Source organism: Bemisia tabaci, chromosome 6, assembly GCF_918797505.1.
Source record: "Bemisia tabaci chromosome 6, PGI_BMITA_v3".
NCBI classification, from domain to species: Eukaryota; Metazoa; Arthropoda; class Insecta; order Hemiptera; family Aleyrodidae; genus Bemisia; species Bemisia tabaci.
Genome location: NC_092798.1, coordinates 46,132,529 through 46,152,200, shown reverse-complemented (window position 1 = coordinate 46,152,200; position 19,672 = coordinate 46,132,529). Strand labels below are relative to the sequence as shown.

At 40.9% G+C, this 19,672-nt stretch overlaps 2 protein-coding genes across 7 annotated transcripts in view; one reads left to right on the top strand and one right to left on the bottom strand.

Annotated features, from left to right (window-relative positions):
• Positions 1-19,672, top strand: part of LOC140224856 (uncharacterized) — a 514,095-nt gene that overhangs the window by 268,947 nt on the left and 225,476 nt on the right. The window lies entirely within an intron of this gene.
• Positions 10,046-15,358, bottom strand: LOC109031675 (uncharacterized). The gene is made up of 3 exons (XM_019043333.2): positions 15,119-15,358; positions 11,909-13,451; positions 10,046-10,793 (listed from the first exon to the last, which is right to left on the bottom strand). Exons 1-3 carry the CDS (start codon positions 15,182-15,184, stop codon positions 10,072-10,074), a joined length of 2,331 nt encoding a protein of 776 aa, XP_018898878.2. The 5' UTR covers positions 15,185-15,358; the 3' UTR covers positions 10,046-10,071.

Sequence of the window (19,672 nt, the reverse complement as noted above, 5' to 3'; positions counted from 1 at the left end):
CGTTGGAACTCCCCGCCATACCGTAATTTTTTCATCCATTGTACTAGCATTGGCGTAAACACTGGCGCTGAAGAAGTTTAAGGGTTAAAAAATTCAGATCATTGTAGTTCATACGTTTCACGCACATGTAGACAGTTTACTGGGTCAAAACGGATGTTAGTGGTTACTGAATTCCTGGTCTCTTAGCATAACCCTAAGAAAATCTAGTGGATTTTACCGGATTTGAATCGAAATTAATCGGACTACATTTTGCTATTGACCCAAGTAAGATTTTCCAACTGCAAAATCGCGATATTTTAAAATTAAGGTGCGATAATTTACGATTTTTTGGCGAAAAAACATATGAGCGATTATCCTCGATCTTGTTGCCATTTGTTCTCTACAAAATCGCGTTGATTCGATAAATTATCCCAGTTTATAACGATTTTTTGTTCTATAATATTGCAATAAAAAAAATAAATAAAAAAAACTAGTCCAGTAACTAAAAATTTTACAATACATTTTCGAATACATTTTTCATCTGATCTTGAGTGAATAAATTAATATTGTCGAGTTGAATTTTGCAACGTCACAATGCGATTAAGCCTCTCCGGTTCGCATTCCTTTAAATCGACATACAGTGTATGTATACTTTCCCTATTAAGTTTCTTGGATTTAAATAATTTTCACCTGCCACCTGTTAACGTCTTCATCTGTAACACCTCTTGAATCCGTTTTTTTGATCGTATGAAGCAAAGACACCGTCAACAACCTTGGAGCTTTAAAGACGCACAATCTGTGAAAATCACGATACATGGATCACAAACCGCCGACCTTGGAAGCTGCGCAAATCCGCGCGAACGTTCGTCAGCGAGACGAGTTTGCATTTTTAGCGAACGCTCAGGTGAGAAACGCGATGCGAGCGAGTCGATTCCGAGTCCATTAATCCTCTAAATTACGTCATTAATACCCACCAATACAAAGCACACCCCCGCACCCCCACCGCCGAATTCCAGTTGTAATTGAACGCATTATTTTAAAGACGTCTGAGCATGATCCTCCCCCGCCCCGCCAACCACCACCTGCGTAAACAAAACTGCAACCCACCTTGAATTACGTACCTGCTTTATCACTCCTCATCTAGTGCCGCGTCTCAGGTGAATTACCGCACCCTTGTTGCCAGCCCTTAATTTTCAAGGTTTCGTTACTTGAAGGAAGAGATGTAGTGGAGAAATGTTGAGGGAGTGAAGGAAACTTACAAGAAACTTACGTATTAGTGTAATGATGTTGTACACAGCGCTCTTAGCTTCAGGGTGCCTTCAATTTCTTGTGCATGCAATACGGGTATCCGTCGAGAAAGTATAGTTGCATCCAGGCGTTATTATTAGGCGTTTTAATTATCGCATCTTTGTTGCCAGCCCTTAACTTTCAAGGTTTTGTTACCAGACGGAAGTGATGTAGTGGAGAAATGTTGAGGAGGCGAAGGAAAGTAACAAGAAACTAACGTATTGGTGTTATGATTTTGTAGAGCGCTTTAGGGCGCCTTCAATTTCTTGTGAATGCAATACGGGCATCCGTCGCGAAGGTATGGCTGCATCCAGGCGTGCTCATAACTACTGTGTGTATATAACTACTTGGCGACTTCAATCTTCCGGATATGCAACACAGGCATCCGGCGAGCGATACAGGTGATTTTACCATTAAAAGTCATTGCGAATGAGGCTGAATTGAACCGCGTTAAGCAGGAAGGAAACAAGCCACATCAGATAAGGCCAAATTTTATTTGGCACTTTAATTTTTTACATGAAAACGGTCGAGTGGATTACGATGCAAATTTCAGCGGTGCAAACTCCTTAAAATAGTTAAAGGAATCCGCACAAACTTTCTCTTGTAAAAAATTAAATTGTCCGATTAAATTCGGCAATTGGAAACCTGGTTAGCGCCTGCAGGCATTGGTGAGGTTATACAACTATTTCTCTCATATGGCAGGAATCTAGTGGCTTCAGAATAAAAATGTAAATAATTAAAGCATGGCCAAAATCTGGAGAGAATTTCTTCACAAGTATTCATGAAGCAAAACGATTTTGACTTTATTCAGTCAGGAATCTCGACGCTACACGGAGAAAAAAACTTCGTGCGTGGGACCCGAAGTTTAGGTCGTGTGGATCTCTGAAGTTTTCGGATTGAGCATCTGAACAAGTTAGGTCCAGCTGCTGAGGTTTGGATTATTACACACCTGAAACTTCAGTTCTTATATCTGAAGTACTTCGGTTTTCACATCCGTAAAACTTCGGTTTTCACATCCGAAAAACTTCGGTTCTCCCATCAGAAGTACTTCAGATGTAAGAATTGAAGTTTCAGATGTGTGATCCGAACCTCGACAGCTAGACCTAAAGTGTTCAGATGCTCAATCCGAAAACTTCAGAGATCCATATGACCTAGACTTCGGGTCCCTCGCACGAGGTTTTTTTCTCCGTGTAGTTGACGGCGCTTGCCATGCTTTGAACTCCCAATCTTAAATTTCCAGCGAAAACACGAACGACTTTACGAAAATTTACAGCCTCATCAAAACTTGGAAACTTACAGCAACGTCTTCGGACGAGCCGCCTGCGAGGGCGTAAGCACCCGAAATTCTCGGTGGGCGTGCGGAACCAACTTCAAGGGTTTTATGACATACGTAACTGATTAATGTAACCACGGGCGGTGGCCCTGTCGTTGAGTTATGATGGCAATCTAGTATAACTTGTGATACGCCTCGTGGCGTCAAGTCCTTCTCTTTACCCCCCCCCCCCCTCCCCATCGCCCTTCCCCCTCCCTCTTCAGGATGACTGCACATCGTCAGTACCGATAACAGCGAGAATTAAAGCGTCGCGTCGTATTTTTCCTCCCTGACTGCGCCGAGCGATGAAAGAACGACTTATGGTCCTTCAGACGTTGCCAAATTTTCCTTGAAGAAAAATTTATTTTCGAGGCAGCATGTGTGCATTTGGAGAGTATGGATTCGATCGAAAAGTGAAAACGTGAATCGATCGACAAAGATTCAATCGACAAATTATTAAATAACCGGTGTTGATTCGATCGACATAAATAGATTGGCAAATGAAAACGCGAATTAATCGACAAATTATTAAAAAATCGGTGTCGATTCGATCGACATGAATGGATCTAAAAATACAAACTTGAATCGATCGACATGAATCAGTCGACACTGATTCAATCGACGGTCAATTTAAAAACAATCGTGTCGATTCGATCGACATGAATGGGTCGCAAAATGAAAACGTGAATCGATCGACACCGATTCGATCGACAACCGTGAATCGATCGACAAACCCGTGAATCGAACGACTAACTCGTGAATCGATCGACAAACCCGTGAGTCGATTGACAAGCCCGTGAATCAATCTAATTTTGTCGACGGAATCGGTGTCGATCGATTCACGTTATCATTATTCGATCCATTTATGTCGATCGAATCCATACCCTCCTGTGCATTTTTCATCCAATTTTTAAGAGAGTCTCATCGGCAGTTTAGTTTAAAGTACCTGCCAAATTCCGAGGAGGAATATTCTTAACGTCCCTGAAAGTACATATTTTATCGGATGAAATCTGCTAACGTCTGAATGTAGATACGGCGTTTTTCCTCAGCACGGTGGCTGTGTTCTGCGATTCTCTTGGCAGCGAAAGGGCGGGGTCGACCTTCGCCGAATGCAAATTTTGAATCGATTAATGCGAGCTAATTAGAAAGCTGGAAGAAACTGGCGCTAATTATAATGCTCCGGAGATGGGATGGGACTGAAGTGTCGGAGACACCATATTTCAGAGGCCCCGCACTGGGTGTCCAGGCGTCGTGAACGGCTAAGGGCAGGATACTTTCGAGGACTCAAGATTTTCGAATGCGCGAGGGTCTGATAGTCAATGAGCCTGTTATAATCTTCAGCTGGAGAAAAAAAGTTCTTTCTTGTAAAAAAAAGTAAAAAAAAAAAAAACTCAAAAATCGCAATGAACGCACCGGGAAAGTCTGAAATACACTCCTCATAATGTTAAGTGTTTTTAATAAAATAATCGAAACTTTTGAGAAACAGTAAAAGCTGTATTGAAACTTTTTTGAAAAACTCACGCTTGAGTTAGCTGATGATGGCGGCCCAGGTAGCCGCCGAAACGCGTCCGAAAAATAAGAAATTAGTGAAAGCGTGAGTTTTTCAAAAAAGTTTTTAAAGTTTTAATGTTAAGTATGCACACTAAGACTTTTGAATCATGACTTTTATTTTAACAAGTTGATTGGCATTGAAGAATAAGGCATGAGTGCATCTTGCCGGAACGTTTTTCACCAGCACTTGTAGGGAATTTGTAATAAATCTTTCTTATCAATTTCAATTCTTGCACTGTTATGCTCAGCATGTCCTGAATGAAATAAGCTGTTCCTAGCATAGATTACGTCCAAACAGCTCTACCCAAAATTATTATTTTTTATGATCAGCCGCCTTAAAATCAAAAACATGTATTATATGAATTGCATTTTGCGAAAAGGAACCAAGAGCATTGCAATGTTGCTTATATTGTGTAACTTCTTTTATCCTGGAAGAAAACCTGATTATGTTCAAACATTTTCTATTTTACACGCTAAGAACTGTAAATTTTAGACAAAAATGTCCATGCAGGTAAATGTCATATTTTTGCATGATTACAGTAGCTTTAAGGCAAGGGTGAAGTTGCACAATCTCAGCAACATGGCAATGCTCCTGGTTCTTTTTTGCAAAATGCGATCCATATCTAGGTATGTACGCAAGCGTTTTAATGCAGTTATCATTGCCCGCGAAGTTGCCCTTAATAAAATCATGGAATCTATGAAACTTGGGGGATCACGTTTTTCTTAGAGTGAGCAAAGAGAGGTTTCTCAGCTCCGACAATCTCGGTTGCGATCGTCGGTGCGATTCGTTCAAATATTGAATCGCAAATAAGTCCCTGTTTATTCAAAGGAACGCTCAAGAATCTTCAAGCTGTATTTATTCAACTCATCAAGAGCTGAAATCAGATCACAAATAGTCGGTACTTGATTTTTCAACTCTTTTTCAAGATGCTCCAGAACAGCACCTGTTGCGCATTTAATGGCTTTACAAGCGGCTAAGAGCTATTCGTCTTCAAAGGCTTTTTACGGGGGATTTTATTCATATAATTTTCCTTTCATTTAATCACTTTCAACATCAAAGCTCTGTATATTTTAAATTATTATGCACGTAATTCCAGTAATTAACTCGAAAAACTTTAGAAAAGAATCATTGCGATGAAAAGTAAATGGTCTGAGTGTAATTAGCGCAGTAATATTTTTCCTCGAGTGACTTACCTCTCTAGCGATTCTACATCTACGGGCCGTTTATAAATTGAGTCATTCTTTATAAATTTGATGTATAAAAATTGAGTAGTGCGCTTTGTGTCACTCCCTGTATTAAACCTGTCCTATTTTGAGGGCATTTACTTTAAAAAAACCTGATTGAGGGGCTTGAATAAGGCGCAAAAGTTCAGTTTTCGCTGAAAGTAAGTTTTTAAAGTTTCAAAATAAAATTGAAGCCTCGTGGCAGAAAGGAAGTACAAATTCACTTTTTAGTGCTTAAAAATCGGATATGGGTGATACATTTTTGACCGAATATATCTTAAGACTAGTCTTAGTTAAAATTATTAATTAATATCTTAATTTTTTCAAAAATTACACTGCGCCTTGTCCTCCAACCTACTCAGTAATTGGCCTTCCTTTATGTTTGAAATTTCAGTCGTTTTAAGGCAATTTCTATTAAATATTTTCGAGATTTTTCGAAGTTTGGTCCCTCTCTTCCCGACGAGTGAATCTGGCACTGTTAAGAATTCTGGAGTTAAATTCTGCGCCGCAGTGTGTAATGTGTATAGCCGAAAACCCCGAGTTATACGAACGCAGAGTTAAATCTATGCTTCTAACGGGATAACTTACATTACGTATAGTATAAATTAAAACGGTGCGGAATCGATATTCTTTTTGCGAAGTAATGACATTCGCTGTTGGCGCTAATTTCACTTCGCATTCATATCATTCGAGATTTTTGGACGCTATGTAGACTCCAGCATCGACTTTCACTCCTCTATTTTTAAAAGCGTGCATACATTATTCCCTCCTTCAAGCCTCAGCTGAATGGCGTCGTTGAAACCACACCTGGTAGACGGCACATTCGACCCTCGATTCACGCGACGTGACGTCACGTTCGGCGAAAATCAAACGCCATCCGCGAACCTTTGCTCTCGTCCCGCCGTGATTGCGAATTGCGAATTGTGGTGCGACGTCGCGTCTGGGTGTGTGACAAGTGTTTATCGGGCGATGCGACTGTTTTACCGTAGTGGGACGGGGCGTGCTGCATGCGATCTCATACGACCTGATAATTAGCTGGTCCGGGATCCTCCATCGTTAATGTTCGTCGCAATTGCCCGCCGAGTCCTTGGGGAGCCCGCTCGGCACTAAATAACAGGATTTTCGGTGCCGAAATCTGCCGCGCTCAGTAAAAACGCCGTATGAGCTTTCAAATATTGCCAAATTTCCTCGCAGAAGATATTTATTTTTTAAGAAAGATAAGAATATTCCTCCTTGCAATTTTCAGACTTTTTAAATAAAATGATTAATAAAATCCTCTGAAATATTTAAGGAGGAAGATTCATGAATTTACTGGAAAATTAATATTTTGTCGAAGGAAATTTGGTAACGCCTTATGGCTCTTACGGCATTCTTCCTTAGCACGGCAGAAATGTCGACTTCATACCAACCGCCCGCCTTCTCACCGATGATTAGCGTTCTGGATGCATTTCTCCAATATATTGGAAGTATAGGTATTTTACAGTGGCGTGGCGTGCTTTGTGACTTATCGATTGAGCTGTCATTTAAATCTACGGAAAAGGATCGATAAAGATTGATGTTGGCAACGAGCACCTTAATAATCAATTCTTTACCATGGCTTCAAACCGGAAAATATCGCTAATCGATCATTCACCACTGGTGTTTTACACTGTTGCATGGAGGGAAAATGCCCTATAATAGCATTCGTCAAGTATATTGCCGAATCTTCTCCGATGAAACGAGAGTCTCCTCGAAGACTAGTCAATTTTTCCTTTGAAAATTGTATCGAAAATAGAGGAGACTGGGAATGACCATGTTGAAATTACATTGCTTACAATAGACATTGTCATTCCAAAACTAAAAAACAAGAAAGGGGCAACTGTGTTCTATCGTCATACTTCTGCCGGGACATGAGCTCATTATCAAAATCGAGGATTTTCTTTCTATGCTCTTTATAATTTGTTTAATTAACCTTTTGCTTTTGAAAAAGAGGAAGTTTGAATTATTTAATTTACAACATTGTTACATCGATATTATTTTCGTATATTTCACAATTTTACAACAGAATGATGATTTTGTACGTGTAACGACACCATCATTCTTTTGTAACATCAGTGGTTGTTTCTAGGTACTTTTAGGAGGCCGTTACATGTATCCGAATGTAAAGAAAAACGCTCCTCTCTTCTTAAAAAAGTCAAATTTCTAGACATGAGTGTCAAGTCTCTGTCCTGAAACATTTAAAATACTGACCCAATATTGACAGCTGAAACGTAAATCATTATCAAATCACCAAGTCCGAGAGCCAGACGATATTTAGTGACAAAATCGTGATACGAGCTCTGACCACTTAAATCTGCACTGATACGAAAAATAGTTGTCTGCCACGTAAGAGCACAGCACACGCTACCAGTAATCCAGGATTGCGAGGAAGGTCTAGGAAAATACACGCGGATTGCGCGAATAGAAACCTTAATATCTGCTACAGGGATGTGGGAATTTAAAATGAAGTTTATGTAAGGTAGAAATTTGGCAAAACAGAAAGCATTTGGGAATTAAACGCATTTTTCTGTTAACGCTAGTTTAGATTAGTTGTTGACAAGTCATCGATGTCTTAGCATTCGATGATAAATGAAGTGATATGATTGAATAATGGTCGCGGGTACAAAGAATTTTCCCTACTTTTCTCGGAAAAAATTTTCAATCGGGAGAAACGAGGCAACGTTGGAATGTTCATACAGCGTCGAAACACAACATGGGCCTTTATCTTGAAGTACCATTAATCGATGCCGCGATTATTCTAACACGAGTTCGAATAATCGTGCCAAATACCGTGATAACACAATGCTAAATACAGTGATAAACGTATATTAGCGCCTGCAAGGCTTTCGGAATACTTCACGCATTGCGCTAAGCAGTGCGGTCGGCATGCGGCCTGTATTAGCGATTCAAGACTGCATGAATACTTCTCGCATTGCTCCAAATGCAGTGCAGTCGGTTAGTTGGCGTGAACCGTATATTAGCGCCTACAATACTGCAGGAATGATGTAGAACTGCGTATTATTCTTGACTTTCTGCTCCAATTTTTACCATAGTTAAAGGGGAAATATGTATCCTCATTTCAACGATTTAGAAACTCGGATGATATTTGATTTTTTCTATTTATTTATTTATTTATTTTAAAAGAAAATAGAACGAACGAATATCGCGTCGAAATGTTCGATACTTTTACTTGAGATCATTTAAGCAAATTCGCGGAAACTTCTCAGAAAAACGGTGTGTAGCTCTTTATAAATATTTATTACAAGTAATACATGAGAGTGGTGCATAACATTGCAATCAGGGATAAATATACGCTTTCTTTCAGGAGCACCCGTCGGGTCTTGAATCCATTCATCCCTTGAAAAACTTAGTTGTTCTACGATTTTTTACGCGTAGTTTTTTTCAGTGGTTGGCGGTCGCGTAGCAGCCACAGGCCCCTAGTTCACTTTATAGACGTCTATTGGAGCTATCTGGGCTCTCTAGGCTCTCTGTGCTGCGAGGGCTATCCATCGAAGAGAGATATGCCCGTAGGTGAGGATGGGATAAACAGTCTTCCGCGATGCCGTTATCTACCAAAAACTACCAAGGTTGCCAGATTAATACTTTCTCGTTGAATATTTACTATTCGCCCAAACATGTGAATTTTCAGTACCAGACGAATTTGCGCAATCCTATGCCTCTCCAAAAAGGAAAATAAGGGGGCATTCGCGCAATCCTATCGCAGCCTACGCTACAACGTGGCATACGACCGTTTTTCGTATCGGATAACGCACGGCTATCGATTTAAGTAATCAAAACTCGCGCCATGAGTTTGTCACTCGTCTGACTAATCGTTCAAAAGAGGTGTGCTACCTTTTTCGATGGCTAACGAACAATACAACTCATCTGCAAACTGACGATTTTGAATGACGAAGAAAAAACTTCGCCATTTTTGTAATCTAAGGTGAGATTTGCAATTTTTCATACATTACAGCGTCACTGCAATTCTCTTCTACAAAAAAAAAAAAAAAAAAAAAAAAAAAAAAAAAAAAAAAAAACGAAAAACATCAGCTTGCGCATTTTATACTGGAGAATGCGGCAAGGTCTCTATAACTCATCCTCCCAAAATTGTCAGTTAAGCGGTTTTGTTCGTTTGCCCTCGTTTTCTGTTTTGCTTTTTAAACGAAGACTCACGAGGATAAATGTATGTATAAATATAATATTGTGCACCACTGAAATCATTATCCAGTACTCTACACGGAAAAAAAATGAAACTGCTGCTTTAACAATTTTGTAGTTAGAAAAAGTGTCCGACATGTTTCAATGCAGATTTTACGATTAAATTCTAATTTATCTACACCCGTGGTTAAATTAGCTTTCCACTATTGTAAAATGTACTTTTGAAACATGTCGGACATATTTTTTACAATTTAATTGTCAACTCAGCAATTCATTTTTCTTGTGTTTCTTATCAGAATAGTGTAGGGCAAGGAAAAGGTTCAATGTCGAGAAAAGACTGATATTTCGCGGCGTTAGGTATAGAACACTACGAACGTGATGAGTAGAAGAAACGTAAATTCATGATTTCTCGAGTGAGCAACTATTATAACTCCGGTGTGGTGTTTGAGTATAACCGAACAATTGAAGGCAAAATGTGGCACGGTTGTAAAATGTACATTTGAAACTTGTCGGACATATATTTCAACAATTTAATTGTTAAATCAGCACTCCATTCTGTGTATTTCAACGTCCCTCTCACCAATTCCACCAGCCCCGCCAGCGGCCGGCGTCGGAGCCTCCGTCTGAGCCGTACCAACGGCCCCACCCGAGATCCTGGACAACACGCCCTTCCCCTGCTTCCGGATCCGATCGTTCTCCTCCTGGAGGAAGCCCACGCCGTCGGCCATCTTGGTCTTGACGTAGTCCACGGCGGAGCGGGTGGGCGGGAACGCGACCGTAACCGAGTCCAGCGTCCGCGCCGACTCCTTCCTCAGCGTGTCCACCATGTTCAGCGTCGTGTCCGTCGTCCCGGTGCCCAGCTCCCAGACGGCGTCGGCCAAGCCCACGGCCTTGGCGCCCACCCGCTTCCTGCTCTCGGCAGCGGCCGTCCGGATGTGGCGCACGTACTCGGTGTCCACGACCGAGTCCACGGCGTCCAGGGTGGACTTCATCGTCTTCCGGGTGGGTCGGACGCCGGGGATGGATTTGAGAGCCCGCCGGACGCCCTTGAACGGCATTATCGTGTGCTCGACGGTTTTCACGAGGGAGCGCAGGGGTCCGTGTTGCTTCGGTGGTGAGTTCTTGGGTTTCTCGTCTTCGCCGCCGTTCAACCAGCTGAGCAGACCGCCGGATGAGCCGGATTTCGAGGCGGGAACTGGAGGTGCCCGGGAGGAGGTTTCGGGGGAGGCGGGGGAGCCCCAAAGCCACCCGCTTTGACCTGCACCTGCGAAATTATAAATAAGCTTATTTCAATCGAATCGAACTCCTCATTAAACTCCAAGCCATGAGACCCATAAAAATAAATCGACGGGGTAAAAGTCCGCAACCAGAGATGGATCTAGCAACTTGGCAACACCGGATTTCCTACATTTAAACCTATGCTGTATAATCGAGCACCTGGCCTCTCCGAGAATCGATACATATCCATAGGTTTAAATAGAGGAAATTCGGTGTTGCCAAATTGCTGGATCCGCCGATGTCCGCAACCACGTTTCTCCGTTTACAGACTCCTTGTCATGCTTTATCTTTTTGAATGGAAAACTACTCAACGGCAATTCTGAAAAACTGCCGAGATTGTTCCCATTTGTGCAAAAACTGTAGGAATGATGTGAATCTGTTTTCCTTCAGGACAACGAGACACGTGATTGCGGACTAACCCTGTCAAAATGTATGTTAGAGCCCATGTTACAAGTGAGATAGTTCTTTTTGATTTGAATACGTCATAAAAGTAAACTTTCAGTCATTCCTTGCTTTCAATAATTTGCGATGTCAAGAAAGAAGTCATCAGACATTGCCTCATTCCTTGCGATGAAATTTGAATTTTCCTGTTTTTTTTTGTTTTTGTTTTAAATAAATCCGATTACAACTGAATCTAGTACGAGATAATTTCAAGGAATAACATACACACTTCTCATGGAAAATTTATATTTCGTCGTGAAAAATACAGATAGGTTTGAATGTACGTACAGCATTTTTCCAAACCACGGCGGAAAAGTAAATATATAGATCAATTTTAAAACACGCATAATAATACTTGACTGCCATGCTAAGGCAAGACGCCTCATGAACATTTGAATTTTGGCAAATTTTTTCTGAAGAAACTTTTTTTTCAAAGAAAGTGCAATATTATACGTCAAAATCAACACGTCACTCTTATAACTTCCGCATACAGATTGTGCTTAATTTACCTCGCTCATTGCAGAGGCCCGATTATTGATACTATGTCAGCCCGACACGACAAGACATAGCCCTATCTTAACCATGTAATATATCGCAATTCGATGTCTTACCGGACCACTATGAACTTTCAATAATCGGCCCGCAGAGATGTTTAATTACCTGCGGCATAGTCCTTTGGCTCGGCCTTCTGTTCGGGAGCTTTCGGTTTCGGTGCTCCCCAATTCAACCATCCTCCTCCAGTGTTATCCTCAGGTTTAGTTGCTTTATCGGGTGCGGGAGGTTTGCCTTGTTGTTGTTCAGGCGCTTTTTCTTGCGGTTTCTCAGATTGCGGTGACGGCAATGCCCATCTCGAGGCTCGCTGCCACCAGTTCTGGGACGCCGGTGGCGTTGTGTCCTGGGCTACGGTTTGTTCCGGTTTTTGCTCTGGTTTTCCGGTTTGCTCCGGTTTTTGCTCTGGTTTTCCGGTTTGTTCCGGTTCTTGGAACGCCGGAAGTCCGGTTTGGTCCGCCGTAGGGTCGTCGTAATAATAGTCACCTTGACCCGGGTCTACATCTCCATCAGCTGGTGGGTCCTGCCCGTGACCATCGTCCGCCGCTGGTGTTGCGGCTGGTTTCTCAGCGGCTTTTGGTGCTGGACTCCCCCAAAGACCGTCTAAAATTCCTCTCGTTGCCAGTTTTTGTTCCTGTTGATTCGAGGTTGCGTCAGTTTCTCTGCCTGAGAATTTTTTGCTGAACCATCTACTTCCTTCATTATCTCGCTTGGTTGCCTCTGGCTTAGTTATTTCTGCTGGTATAGTTATTTCTGCTGGCTCGGTTATTTCTGCTGGCTTTGGTCTTGAATGGAAGGGCCATAATTTTGAAAACCAGGAGCGACAGCCTCGAGAGGATTGTGTCTTTTCCGGCTCATTTTTAGATGTGTCTTCGGCTTGTCCTTGCGCTTGTCCATCGTCTTCCGCTGGCTTTGCTTTTGGTGCTGGACTCCCCCAAATACCGCCTAAAAGTCCTCTCGTTGTCAGTTTTTGTTCCTGTTGATTCGAAGTTGCTTCAGTTTGCCTGCCTGAGAATTTGTCGCTGAACCATCTACTTCCATCAAGATCTCGCTTTGTTATCTCTGGTGGCTTGGTTGTTTCTGCTGGCTTTGGTCTTGAATAGAAGGACCATATTTTTGAAAACAAGGAGCGGCAGCTCCAAGGAGATTGCGTCTTTCCTGGCTCATTTTTAGATGAGGGATCGGCTTGTCCTTGCGAAGCATCAACTCCTTTTGGTTCATTTTTACTGGCAGAATTGGTTCCCCATGGTGAGCCTCCAAATACTATACGTAATAACAATCCTCTAGTTGCTAAACGATTCTCCGACTCATCGGAGGTCGTCTTGGATTCGCCTTTTGATAACTTAACTTGTTTTTGCAAAGTCTCAAGGAACTCAGCATCATAGACGTCTATCTCTTCGTCCGCGTTGAGGTTATTTTTCTGCCTGTAAGATTCCTCTGTTCGTTTCTCCAAGGCTTTTAAATCTGGATCGTTGTATGCATCCAACAAGCCTCTTTTTGCCAATCGTTCCACCGTCAGTAAAGGAGGAGCGGTATACTTCTCGTCTAGATATTTTGCGTAGTCGACAGTCGTAGTGACAGATCGACTTGGATATCGATTTACTTCATAATTTTTAGCCCTGGAATCTGATTTCTTCCTCGCTGTATTTGAACCCTAGAGAATGCGAAAAGAACGAATAACAGGTGAATCAAATGATAGGATTAAACTTGATCGTCAAATTGAAGGCCTTGCCTAAGCACCTAACTGCATTCAGCACGTCCAACCACGTGCTTTTAGTGTGAGCATACGGAATATAGGGACAACCGTAAGTCGGTAAGCGGAAACGCAGAATCGCTTATAAGCAGAAACGCAGAATCGCAGAATCGCTTATAAGCACATTTCCAAAAAAATTAAAGACACTTTTAATTTTAATGAGCCTTCCGTGGTTTTTCATATGCGTTCCTACCTAGTATGCATATGTCATGCGTTTTGAACATAGGCACGTTGGTCTTTTTTCGTAGCTTAAGATGTCTATGTAGAGCCTTTCTACTAAGTTCCGGTCAATTATGACAAGGCGATTACTAATAGCTCATTCACTCAAATCTTAAAGAACTGAAACCAGTATTAAGTGAAAAAAATGTCGACATCAAAGCATCTAGAATTAACGTTAAAATTCACAATAGCTTAAATTTGACGCAGGAGTTTTTTTGCATTTTGACCAAGTGCCAAGATCCTTAAAGAGAGTTGACGGCAACCTAGAAAACCGGGAAAGTCTAGCCATTCTTGACGACTGAGAAAGTCAGGGATTTTTTAAAAAGGTTGGAAAATTCCTTCAGTGGCACGTCGTCTCGACAAATCAGTGTCCTCAAAACATTTTTAATGGGGGAATTTTCGTTGCAACAGTCAGTAAAAGTCTGAATTCTTGAGAATTTTCAGAAATGAATATTTCGTTAGACTATACGGAAAAAAAGAGGCAAGGGATTGTTGGATGATATGGGCATTTTTAATTAACTGTGTTAATACCTTAAGTAATTTTGGTTGTATCCCAATTAATTTTGGTAGTACCCTATCAAATAAGTTACGAACCCAAATGTTACGGTAGTTCCCCTAAGTGGAATCGCGGTACTACCACAATCAATCAGAAATTTTCATATCATCCAAAAAAAATGGGATGGTACCACAGTTCGTCGTTTCCCCTACGAAAGAACGTAGCTTCATTTCAATGTTGTCAAAGTTCATTCGCAAATTGCATTTTTACCAGGAAAATCTTGGCATTTCTAACCGAAAGTTTCACGGATTTTTCTTCTAATCTCATGCGAAATCAGAAAAAAATTTGGACAAAAATTGCACCGGTACATTCTTAAAAATAGCTTAATCGTTTGAGTCAATTTTGCAACCTTGGAACAGAGTTACGTTCCTTCGTCCTGAGAACGACGAATTTTAGGGAATAATTCTGCCGTGCTAAGGAAGAACGCCGTATGAGCCTTCAGACGTTGCCAAGTTTCCTCCGATAAAAACCGTATTTACTGGGAAAATGGTGAATATTATTTTCCAAAATTTTCAGATAATTTTGTTTGTAATTTGGTCTAAAACGTCTGAAAATTTCAAGGAAAAATATGCCTAAATTGCATCAAAAATAGACGTTTATTCAAGGGAAATTTGGCAACTCTCGAATGTTCTTACGGCGTTCTTCCTTAGCACGTCAGAATTCCTAGAACTTCTTTTCCGTGTATCAGGGAATATCGGAAAAAGTCAGTGAGACATCAGGGAAACTCAGGGAATTTGAAAATTCAAAATGAACAGAGAACCCTCTCAAATCTTTGTAAATGTCATCAAGTTACCTCTACAAGAAGTGCCAAGACGAAGAACTGCACTACCGAACACCCAGCCGCGCGTCGTAACCGCATCCTTGCGCCCGGACAAAAACAGACGAGGAAAACAATAAAGCACGCAAGATTCCAATCAATGAGACAAAAGCAGAGACGTTGAATTTTTCAGGACGGTGATATTTTTTGAACTGGCAGACCAGAAAACTGTCTCCGCGATGGAGCGAGAAGCGACGTCCGATGCGCGTGAGAGGAAATGCCGTGTCGATGCAGTTCGTGATCGATCGGGTAATGGAAAAATCTACGTCATTTCGTCGAAATTCTCGCGTAAAGGCGTAACTTTACACTCGTAGGAGCTCTGAAAAGCATGGAGTAATATGAAAAACAAGGTCTACTCTAAAATGTGAATGCGCGTTTACTTCAGAGGTACGTCGACTTTAGACGTGACGTTAATCAGCGCACGCGGGGACGCGCCTTTGAGACCTCGTCGGCCATGTAAAGGCTGCAAAGGCCTCGGCGTGAGGCTTTCCAGGGCCGCAACGGCCGCCAAAGCTGCCATGCTAAGGTACAACGCCGTATTAGAATTCAAATGTTGCCATATCTCCTTCGGTTCCAGGTTGGTCCAATTTTTTTTCCATGAAGTTTTTCACCCAACAAAGAATTTGCAGGTGTCTGAAATTTGATGAATTTCGTGATAAGTGGGAACTACTAAGTGAACTGAATACGAGGATACTCTTGGTTCATGAATTGAACAATTATTGGAGAAGATAAGACAAAATGATCTAATCTGCTAAAATACGTGTGTTTATGGGAAATTCCGCGAGATGATGTCATTAGGCGGTGCATTTTCTCACTTTAAATATACTCGTATTTTAATAGTATTTCTCATATCAGAAAAAAAGTATAAAAGATACTGTGAAATCAGCTCTTAAGCACTTTCAGATGAAGCAATAAAAAATTTGCATGCAACTTCTCCATTCATTTTATTTACGGTTTTTCGCCCTCAGAATCTTGTCCAACTGAAGTGCAGCTTACTAAATAGTTAGTCCTACACTCTCATTGGTCTAGCGTTTTTAGGTCATATTTTTGTTGTCCAGTAAGGTCAAAAACTAGGTTCAAAATGTAGGTCCAAAACCCTGTCGAAAGAGAGAAAGCATGTGACTAACTATGTACTAGGACGAATTTAATTCGGATGAGATTTCGAGGGCAAAAAACCGTGGACAAAATACATTGGACGAAAAAATTAATGGACAAAAAATTGGACCAAAGATTCTGAAAACTTTCCTTTAATAAATAACAAAACACTTTCTTTCCTTTTTTTCGAATTTGGTGCGTGCATCCTATCTGTTTTCTAAAATTAAGGCAAATTTATCTAAATATGCTAGTAGATGAGGTGAAACGATTTTTATTTTACGACCCTGGTAAAAATTGGCGATAGGAGCTGCGTTTCAAAATACCATAGGATTTCTTATAGCCGACTAAAGAAGGCTATTGAAAATCATATGTATAGCTGGCTGTAGAAAGCGGAGCAAATCATATAGCCGGCCGGGCTATACGAAGCTATAAAAAAGTATACAGTCGGGCTATAGTTCCTATCGCCGGGCTTTACACCTTATCGCCATTGGCTGTAAAAGGCTAAAAGGAATTGTGTAGAAATTCGTGTGCTTTGGAAATTATTACTTAAGTTTGAGACGGAACTACCTTAATATTTACAAAACACACATTATATTTTCCTTTAAAACATTATTCATTTTTTTTCATCAATTAAAAGGAGAGTAGTCCATACAAAGTGTGCAAACATTTCAAAATCATGAGTTGAAAAACGCTGACTCCGCGAGATCAAATATTAGAGCCTATTACTAATAAGCGGAGCGGCGACGCACTGGCGCCTACAAACCTAACAGGGATACTTCACGCATTGCACAATGCGTGAAGTATCACTGTTAGGTTTGTAGGCGCCAATGCGCGTTTCGCGCTCTCTGCCCGCCCGCCGCGCCGCAGCGTGCCACGGCGTCTGAAGCAACTATTTCACACCAGAGGTATTGCATAGTATCATAAGAAATTAAAGGCGCTCCAAGATATTAAGAATAACAGGCATCCTTCAAAAGTACGGAGCTTTCCTCGCAAAATAAATCAAGATACTACGGCTTAAAAAGAGAGCGGTAGTCCAAAAACTAACTAAGTCCTAGTATCCGTAATCAGTAACGTTTAGCATAAACTATATCGTCTGGCTGTTGCTTAATCGCCATCGGCTATAAAAGGCTGTAAGAAATTTTACAGCCGGCTACAGAAGCTATTGGAAATCTTACAGCCGGCTTTAGTTCTATAGTATTTTGGAACACACATTCTACTGTCAATTTTTACCAGGGGATCCTGACGCTGTTTTTCCTACACTTAGAAAAAAATTATTTAAAAAAATTGCATGCCTTAAAAATCCACGTTTAAAAAGCAAAGCCAGAAACCTAAAAGAAAGTTCCACCATGATCGGTATCACATTTTCCACAAAGTATCCTTACTGTTGGGAAAAAGGCAGTTATGAAAGCGGTTAAAAAAGAGGAAGGTTCTGCTTAATTAATCTGTTACGCGGACGAATTATAAAGGGACTCTCTTCCCTTCCCCCACCCTCTCCCTCACTGTGATAACAGTTCACCGAGAGAATAGTAGCTTAGAAAAAGGACAAGCCAAAGTATACAGCAAAGGCTCATAAACATAAAAATAAAATAAAGTAACGGAAAAACCTCAAAGCGGAGATATTTTTATTAATAAACGCATTTAACACGCAAATTCGACGTTGGCTCGCTGCATATTTATTATTCTATGAAAAGAAGCTTTCGTGAAGATAATCAGGAGGCGGATTTGATTATAACGTAGGGAGGGGGTTGGGTTGTCGATGGGTAAAAAACTGAGGGGGAAAGCTGAGTGTTATCGTTGATACTTCCCAGACCATACTGGCGCAGTCGGTGGAGGGGCGGGAACCCCTCGGACTTATTAGATAAATTCAAAGAAAAGGAAGTTAAAAAACTTAAAATGAAAGTTTAAAGTAGGAGTCTGTGTAAAGAATATAAATTGCTCATAATGAACGCTAAGGGATGGTCAACGGCGAACGGTTTTGAGCTTTTGGGTGGGATTGCCACCTCGTGCAGAAAAAAGTCCATTTTCTCGATATATCTTTATTTTTTAAAATTTACAATATGTTTTCAACATAATTTTTCATTTTTAATTGTACTTATTTTACTTGGCAAACCCAGTGATCTCCAGTAAAAAACCAGTGCATCGTTTTTGAAACTAATGTGATTGTTTTTTGGTCTGTTCTAGGTGAGTTTCCACTATACCTCCACGCTAGGAACGGCTCAGACCACGGTCCCTGTGAGGTTCATTTTAACTTATTTCCTAGGCATTATTATTACTCATGTTCTTTACCAAAATATTGACAAATAGCATCAGTACGTGTGCTAGTGCACATGTGCAATAGTGAGCTAGATTTTTCAACATTTTACCGGAAGAAAATGTAAAATTTGTCCGGTAATGAGTTTTATTCCCGATGTAAAAACAATGTATCAAGTTTCCGGCAGAATAGGTATTTTAACAAAATGTTGATCTGTAAGGAATATCTTATTACTCGAGCTGTTCAGATTGAGCGTCTGAACAGTGAACACTTTACGTCTAGCTGTTGAGGTTTGGATCACACATCTGAAACTTCAGTTTTTACATCTGAAGTACTTCAGTTGTAAGAACCGAAGTTTTTCGGATGTGAGAACCGAAGAATTTCAGATGTAAAAACCGAAGTATTTCAGATGTGTGATCCAAACCTCAGCAGCTGGACCTTGTGTGTTCAGATGCTCAATCTGAAAACTTCAGATATCCATATGACCTAAACTTCGGGTCCCACGCACGAAGTTTTTTTCTCCGTGTACATACGTCCTTCTTAACTGAGTAAGAAATTATCGTAGTTCCGAATTTCAAAATGAAGTCAGATTTCCACCCCTGCAGAGGACTTGCACGTTATACATATAATTTTTTTTTTTAAAAAAAAATGATCCACATGTACATGTTCCTTGCAGCATATTTTCAATTTTCAGCTCGGCAACCAAGCTTTCGGCTGCGTGCGAGCAAGCTCCAAACATCACAGTGGGGCGATCGTTGTTGGCGCGCGAAAGTTTCCCACCCTGTATTTGGACGTATCTATGCTAAAAGGAACTATGTGCATAGGGTTTCCGTGTAACATACTTCCTTTTAGCATGAATACGTCCATTTAAAAAGCGGGAGCACGGGTACCCGCGGGTACGGCGCACAATGGATCGGGTCAATGGGGGAGGGAGGACGAAATTTGGAAACTTTAAAAGCTCATAACTCCGATTATACAAGACGTTGAGGTTTTAAAAGTGGTCCCATTGATTTTCTTGTGAAATTTTCTATTGGTATCAACCCTCATATTGGACCACTAGACAAGGTACGATTTTAAGCAATCTGATACACGTTTCTTAACCAGAATTTTACGTAAAACACGATTCGCGCAACGAAAATTACTGAAACTAACTCCTACGAAGATATTAATGTTTTTATTTCACA

Coding starts and splice junctions, on each gene's coding strand:
- LOC109031675 (XM_019043333.2), bottom strand. CDS start 15,184: ATGCGGTTACGACGCGCGGCTGGGTGTTCGGTAGTGCAGTTCTTCGTC. Junction 13,452..15,118: donor TCTTGGCACTTCTTGTAGAG/GTAACTTGATGA, acceptor CGCATTCTCTAG/GGTTCAAATACAGCGAGGAA. Junction 10,794..11,908: donor GCCAAAGGACTATGCCGCAG/GTAATTAAACAT, acceptor ATAATTTCGCAG/GTGCAGGTCAAAGCGGGTGG.